The sequence below is a fragment of the Geospiza fortis genome, unplaced genomic scaffold (assembly GCF_000277835.1).
Source record: "Geospiza fortis unplaced genomic scaffold, GeoFor_1.0 scaffold408, whole genome shotgun sequence".
Taxonomy (NCBI): Eukaryota; Metazoa; Chordata; class Aves; order Passeriformes; family Thraupidae; genus Geospiza; species Geospiza fortis.
In genome coordinates, this window is record NW_005054330.1 from 4,623,621 (window position 1) to 4,630,801 (window position 7,181).

Here is a 7,181-nt window from a genome sequence, read left to right on the forward strand (position 1 = left end):
TAGAAGATATGAATTTGTATCCTCTTGGAGGACTGAGCTCTCACTGGTGTCCCGGGTATTGAGTAAAATGAGAATGCAGTGGACAGGAAAAGGATAAGATGCAACAGACACAAGTTACAAGATGAGAAATTGCAATTAGATAGAGGATCACAGGAACAGTGTGAGCAAATAGTGGTACAGGGTGCCCAGAGAGGCAGAGTTGTTCAATCCCCAAGGCATTTACAGCAGTGGCATTTGAACCAATGTGAGTCTAGAGTCTGTGTGTGTTTGGAGGGCTTTCATGCAAATAGTTCAGACATAGCAAAGCTGAACCCTCCTGCTTTTCAGTGAGGTTCCTCCTTTGCCAACACACTGGCAGCTCAGTTAGGGTGTAGGCCCAGGAGAGCCCATTATAACCCCCAGAGCAGGCTGTGATGTCTGTGCCTCCCGTGCAGGTTCGTGCTGGAGCAGTACAACGCCCTGTCCTGGCTCACGTGTAACCCGGCCACGCAGGACCGCAGCTCCTGCCTGCCCGTGCACTTCGTGGTGCTCACCCAGCTCTACAACGCCATCATGAACATCCTGTAGGACACACACAAGCACTTGTTCTTCTGGCTGCTTCTCCCCTCCGCCCGGGAACGTGCCACGACCTGCAAAGAGCTCCGTTTGCTTCTCTTCAGACCAGTCCTGTGCTGTGCTTCTGTTCCTCCAAAAGCACATGTGAATTCTGCAGTGTTCAAAACTAAACTACCCATTAACATCTCTGGCAGCTTCAGTCCAAAATCTGGGAACATCCAAGAACAGTGAACACAGAGTAACCTCAAGCCAGTGTTAGTTTGGTGGCTCAGTAACTACTGGTCAGCGTGATTATTTTTTTTAATATTTTATTTTTTTAAAGAAGACTACAGGATCTTTTTGCATTAGGAACTGATAAAGACCCATGAGCAGTGTCAGCCCTCCGAGTAAAAACCACCTTGTAGTGACCAGTTCAGGTGTTTTGTTGTTTGATCGTCGTAAACTGGGACTTTGCAGGAAGAAAAAACCACAAACACAAAACCACACAGTTGTAGTCTCGTATAAATATTGGAGTTTTCTGTCTACCTGGAGTTCCTGTCAGAGTGGATTGGGATGAATGCATGCATTTGTTACCTGTCCATGTAGATATGAATGGTCTGGAGATACTTTATTTATTTTTAGGTTTGGGGAGGGGAGGGATTAAATTATAAAGGACCAGGAACAGTAGAAATACCTTAAAAATCCAGCTCCGTTCCACTGTAGGGTTATTTATCTACAGACCTCTCACTCTTCTGACCTGGAAATCAAAAGAAGCTCATAACAATCAAAGTCTGGGAAGGGAAATGTGTTCTGGTAAGGATACCTTGTATTTTAAGGAATTCTCCCCTGTGTTTAGCCTGGTTAAAGCAAGGAATGGCCAGTGTTTAATGAAGGATAACACTACCTAAGGGAGAAGAGTGAGAGGGAGGTAGGGAGGAAAAAATACTTTAAAGCCCAGTTCAGGGCAAGTGGAAAGTGGCAAATTATTCTATTGTAGAGCTATGATTGAAATATATTTCCAGTAAATTTAGTGATGCTAGAAAAGTATTTACTGAAAGCCAAGTCGCCCTTGAATTCTGGGCAGACTCGTCCATGTACATATCCAAAAATACGGTTTTTGTTTACACTAAATCAGTCACAAATCTGGTGTATTTTTTCTGACTATAGGAATATTATTTCAAAGAAATAATTTTTAAAAATTATATCATTAAATTAGTACTTGAAGTTACACCACTGTGGTGGCAAAGTTACTTTGTTTAGTGAAATGATCGCCATTGGGAAGGTTAATGGCTAAATTGAAGTATTTTTATGACTCCTTCATTCCAGGCTCCCAGGGGTTCCTATTCCAGCCCCATTCCCTCATTTCTGGGGGTGCACTGGGCAGCAGGAGGGGGCCAGGGTCAGGCACTTGCATCAGGCTGGGTGACCCCTCCCCTTGCTGTGAAGAAAAACTACCAAGTTTAGAGTTCTTCCAAAAGACTTTCATGTTCTGGTTAAAAAAAATGAAATTCTATGATTTTAAAAAGTATTTTTCTTGAGATAATGTAACATTTAAAACAAATTATATAAAATAATAAAAGAAAAAAAAAAGAATTGCTTGTGTAATGAGAAGGTGAAGGCAGGAGAGGAACCTGTAAATGGATTATTTCCTTCCCTGCTCCACCCCTCCATGTGGGCGTCCTCTTTGCAATGTATAGGTTAAAAAAATCTGATATCAAACCATTTGTATCTAATGTGTACAGTGTAAAATTGACTTTAAAAATATTGCAGTACTATTTTTTCTTAATCAGAAAAGAAAATTCTCAAGGCCTTTTGAAGAGCATAAAAAGATGAAGATTGTAAACTTGTATAAAAAAATTTAACTTGGGGAGGAAAACAGTGTAAAGTAGACATTTGTAATCTTTTACCATTTGGGGGTTATTTGTTCCCAGGATTCATCTGAACTTTGGATTATTATTTTGCTTATTGTTTTTAAATGGGCCGTTTTTATCCAGGGGCGTTTCTTCCCCACAAACCTGGTTCTAAGCAAAAATTAGAAATTAAAAAAAGGGCAGCAAGGAGTAGTTTTCATCTGGTGTCTTTTATTTAATTTTTTTAAGTTAAGAGAAGCTGGTGACATATTTATACGTTTTTGTGCAAAATAAATGAATGGCAATAGATTTTAAAGAAAAATCTTATGTACTTCAGTGTGAGAAGTTCTGTATAATATTTCTCTTAAATATGCATTATTTTACTTGTGAGTTTTTTACTGAATTAATCTGAAATGTACAAGCCCTGGCTTTCCTACAGAGTGAAGAAAGTTATTTTTTTTTTTATTTCTAACTTTGGAAAATCATGCCTAAATCAGAATTATTATTACAGTTGTTTGAGCTAAAGGGAGCGGGAGGGTGGGGAATGTCCAGCATGCTTGTATGTATATTTCAGAACCTTTTTTAAATGTAAAAGCTGTACATTTCTGGGGAGTTCTGAATTTCTTTTTGTTTTCTTTTTTTTTTTTTTCCTCTGAGCATTTTGCAGTGAGCTTCTTTTATATATAGCCGACAATTTGAAAGAAAACAAAAAAAAATGTGAAGTTCATTTTAAATCTACAGTATATCGCTGGTACAATACACTAAAAAAGACTTTGATAAAAAGAAACAATAATAATAAAAGACCTCCATTTTAAATGTCATTCATATATACCTTGTGGATGAGAGCTATATACTTTTACACACTTTTTTAGATGAATAAATTATTGAATTACTGAAACTGTTGGTGCAGTTTTATTCTTGTATTGAGCTCTGAGTTTTGGCATTCCCAGGGAAGGAATTGCAAGGTGCAGATCCAGGGCTGTGAGTGGAACTGCAATGAAATGTTTCAAACCATGGCTGTTGTGAGGGGACAGGGGGTGTCACTGATGCCAAGGATGGGAAATCCTGCCAGAGGTGTGAGTGGGAGCAGCCTGGGATAATCCAGTGCCACGGGAGCAGTGGCTGCTTTCCACGGGCAACTCCAAACCCAGGGGTCCATCAATGATGGATGAACTTCTCCAGGTGCAGCAGGTGAGTCTCCACCAGGGGCTGTCAGGGGCAGGTCAGGCCTGGCCCCTGTCCCTGCACAGGGATGGGGACAGGGCCATGGTGGCTGCAGGACAGCCCTAGATGAGGGACCAGAGCCATGGCCTCAGGCTTCCCAGAGGAGCTGCAGAATCCCCAGCCCACAGGAGCTGGACTCCATGATCCTGGTGGGTCCCTCCCAGCTCAGGATACTCTGAGATTCTGTGCTAAGTGTGGATTCTGTGCTAAGTGTAACTGCTGTGTGCAGGGCTGGGTTGGACTGTTGCACCCCAGGAGGTCTCTTCAGAGTGAGACACTCTGGGATTAGCAGAGTCATTCCCAAATACAGAAGTGCCAAAAATGATATTTAATGAACAGCTGTGACATCCCAGGATGTGGGAAGGGGAGCCAGCTGTGCCACCCCAGGCTGCAAGGACAGCCCCCGTTACAGCAGTGCTGGCTGGCAAAAGGGGATGGAGGAGTTTCTGCAGACTCCAAGCATCTCACAGGTGATCTTTGTGGCTCACTCCCTTAAAAAGTATCCTGAAAGAACTCATTTTCCATAATAGCTGGAGCCCATATGAGCATCCTATGACATCTCCAGTGACTGGATGGAGGAACTGCCACTCCTTTCCATGCCTCTTTAATGGGATTTGGGATTTCCTCAGTAGATATTATTTCTTGTCCGTTTGAATTTTGGTGCTTCTTAGTTCTGAATTCAAATACTTACAAAAATAGTCCCTAAGATTTTACTTTTTTTTTTTTTAACTTTCAAGCTTGTATCTTTTAGTTCACTGTACTACTGTAAATTATGGTACTAAATGACACTGTTCAATTACCCTATCTAAGTTTTTACAGAACAGTTACATTTTGGTCTTTTCCTGTGAGAGCTGCAAGTACCTGGAATTACTGCAGAGCAGTGTTTGTTACATGGAGATTACTTTGTATCTAATTCACTAGCTTCACAGACAAAATCTACCAATTAAAGATTCCATTCCATGAGGACTGTAAGGAAGACCTGAATGAAAAAACTGAAATCTCAGTTGATTTGTAACAATAATGGAATATCTACAAGGGTGTGCAACACTGTGGTGATGGCCTCAGCTCTTTAACTCCAGTAAAGAAAATGCTTTTTACGATTAGGCTGACATTAAACTACTTTTCCTTTCCCAGCTGCCATCTCTATTTTTGACAAAATGTCATGGCCACTTGAAAGCTGTTTCAGCACATGTAGAAAGCATCAGAAACAGTGAAGTAAACATGAGGTTTATGGGCAGTCTCTCACCATTTACAGTGGAAATGGAACAGCCTTGCATCCCCAAACAGGAAGGCTTTGGTCTTTGGCAACAAAACAGGATTTATAAAATTATGCAGCTTCCACTTCCCTATTTTGACCCTGAACCTTAACCCTTGGACAAAAGTTGATGTGACACTGCTGGTTTGTGCTTCATTGGCTGTTTCCCTACCAGGTATCAAAGGAGCAATCCCACAGCACATCCCACAGGCTATGGAAACCTCAGGGCTGTTTGCAACCTGAAATACTCTGCAGAGGCCTGGAAGAAGACAGCCCCAGTGTCTGTGTGAGGCCAGCTGGGAACTCAGGCTGCCCTGAGCTGTCAGTGCTGGGATCTCTCAGGAGCTCTGCTCCAGGCAGGGCAGGCTCCAGTCTGAGCCATTCTGTATGAGCAGCTCCTGCTCTGCTACACGCCGGGCCCTGTCTGCCCCTGCAACCATGGACACACACGTCCAGTACAGCTGATAGAAGCCAAAACCATACAGCACATGCTCCTTTATCTGATAAACATCAGCTTTTCCCTCTAAGAGCTACTTACTGAAATCTCTCAGAATCATGGTTAAAAACCAGCTTAGCACAAGGGCCCCTTTGCAGCAAACCAGCAGGACATGGCGTGCTGGGGACTCTTTCTACAGGAACATGTTTTGTGGTCCTGCAACACCTGCTGGAATTCACTGCTCCCTCTGGTTGCCCCACAGGGTCTGGTTCCATTCCATGGCCACTCCCATGTGGCTCTGAGGATACTACAGCAGCCTCTGCTGTTGACACCTCCTCTGTTCCCCAAAGCTTTCAGCTCTTAGCCAACCCCTGGTACCCAGCCACCTCCTCCACTGTCACATTGCAGAAATATGGGTTCCTTCCCACAGCACACACACCTTTTCCTGTTGGACAGATGTTTCATTTCAGCAATACCTGCCCCTGTAGGACCTCTGTCATCTACCCAGCAACATCAGCTGCTCCCCAGGCAGCGATGCTCACTCCAGCTGGCCCCTTTTAAAAGACACAGCCAGGCCAGCAGGGAACTGCTGCAGCCCACGTGGCAACCAGGGCAGGGCTAGGGCCCTCACAAGTGGAATTTATTTTCCTTACACACTAAATTAGACATATGTTTAAAAAACTCCTACCAGCCTGACACTCTCTTTGTTTTTATTTAAATATTTTGCCATTGGGAAAATGTCAGGCTGGTATAAATCTAGGAACAAACTACATCCTCAAATGCACTGCTGCTACTACAAGTGTTTGGAGAACTTTCTGCCAGGAGATTTGATATCCAGGACTCCCATTAAAAAAAAAATTACACACAGAGCCCTGCAGGAAAGCTCACTGGTTCTTGCAATTCTGTAAAACACAATCACATGCATGAAAAAAACCCCAAAAATAAAACCAAAACCACAACCAACCAACCAAAACACAATATCCGGAAAAATTTTTTTACCTTTGCATTTGGGTGAATAAGAATTCTTCTTAAGCCAACCTTTTTTTAGTCGTCTGTGATTTCCTGCAGCCAGTGACAGCTGTATCATATCACATTAATCACATCTGCGCCGTTCTCTGTGTGGAGTTGTCCCTATGAATAACTGAAAGTCACATCCTTGGTCCTCCAGCAGGGGTCATGTTTTGATGGCAAATGAAACTCCAGCTTCTCCCTAAACCAGGCTTTAAAAAACCAAATTAAACTGCAGAGCTACAGAGCTGGATCATTAAAGGTCAACCACGCGAGCAGGTGTGGGTTCATTGGTCAAAGTGCTCCACCCCACTTGTAATCAGTCTCGGTGGTAATTTCATTAGTGCCTGGGGAAAAGACAGGCCAGGAGAGGCAGGTGATGGGGCAGGGTGCGCATGGCAGGGCAGGGGGCTCTTAATCCCAGCAGGGTAATGGCCCATGGAAGTGCTAAAAGAACGGTGCTGTGAGCAGCTCTCTGGGCTCCTGGCTCCAGCAACGTTTCAGTTCCAAGTAATTGCCCTTGGATTTCTTTCCCCCTGTTAGGCTGTGGTGAGTGGGGAAGGTTCTGCTGCAATGGCACACACTGCAATGGCACGCACTGCAGTGGCATGCACTGCAATAGCACACACACTGCAGGGCCCCATGGTGCAACAGCACACACACTGCAGGGCCCCATGGTGCAACGGCACACACACTGCAGTGCCCCATGGTGCAATGGCACACACTGCAGTGCCCCATGGTGCAACAGCACACACACTGCAGGGCCCCATGGTGCAATGGCACACACTGCTGCACCGCCCTGGGATGCAGGGCACACACACTGCAACAGCACACACACTGCAGTGCCCCATGGTGCAATGGCACACACACTGCA

General features: G+C 44.0%; 1 protein-coding gene across 1 annotated transcript in view; it reads left to right on the plus strand.

Annotated features, from left to right (window-relative positions):
- The window catches only part of MED13L (mediator complex subunit 13L), a 167,170-nt gene extending 163,888 nt beyond the window's left edge, over nt 1-3,282 (plus strand). Inside the window, exon 32 of the mRNA XM_031057473.1 lies at nt 435-3,282. Within this exon, the coding sequence (XP_030913333.1) occupies nt 435-567 (133 nt within the window). The 3' untranslated portion in view covers nt 568-3,282. The remainder of the gene's footprint in view (nt 1-434) is intronic.
- The last annotated feature ends 3,899 nt before the right edge of the window (nt 3,283-7,181 follow it).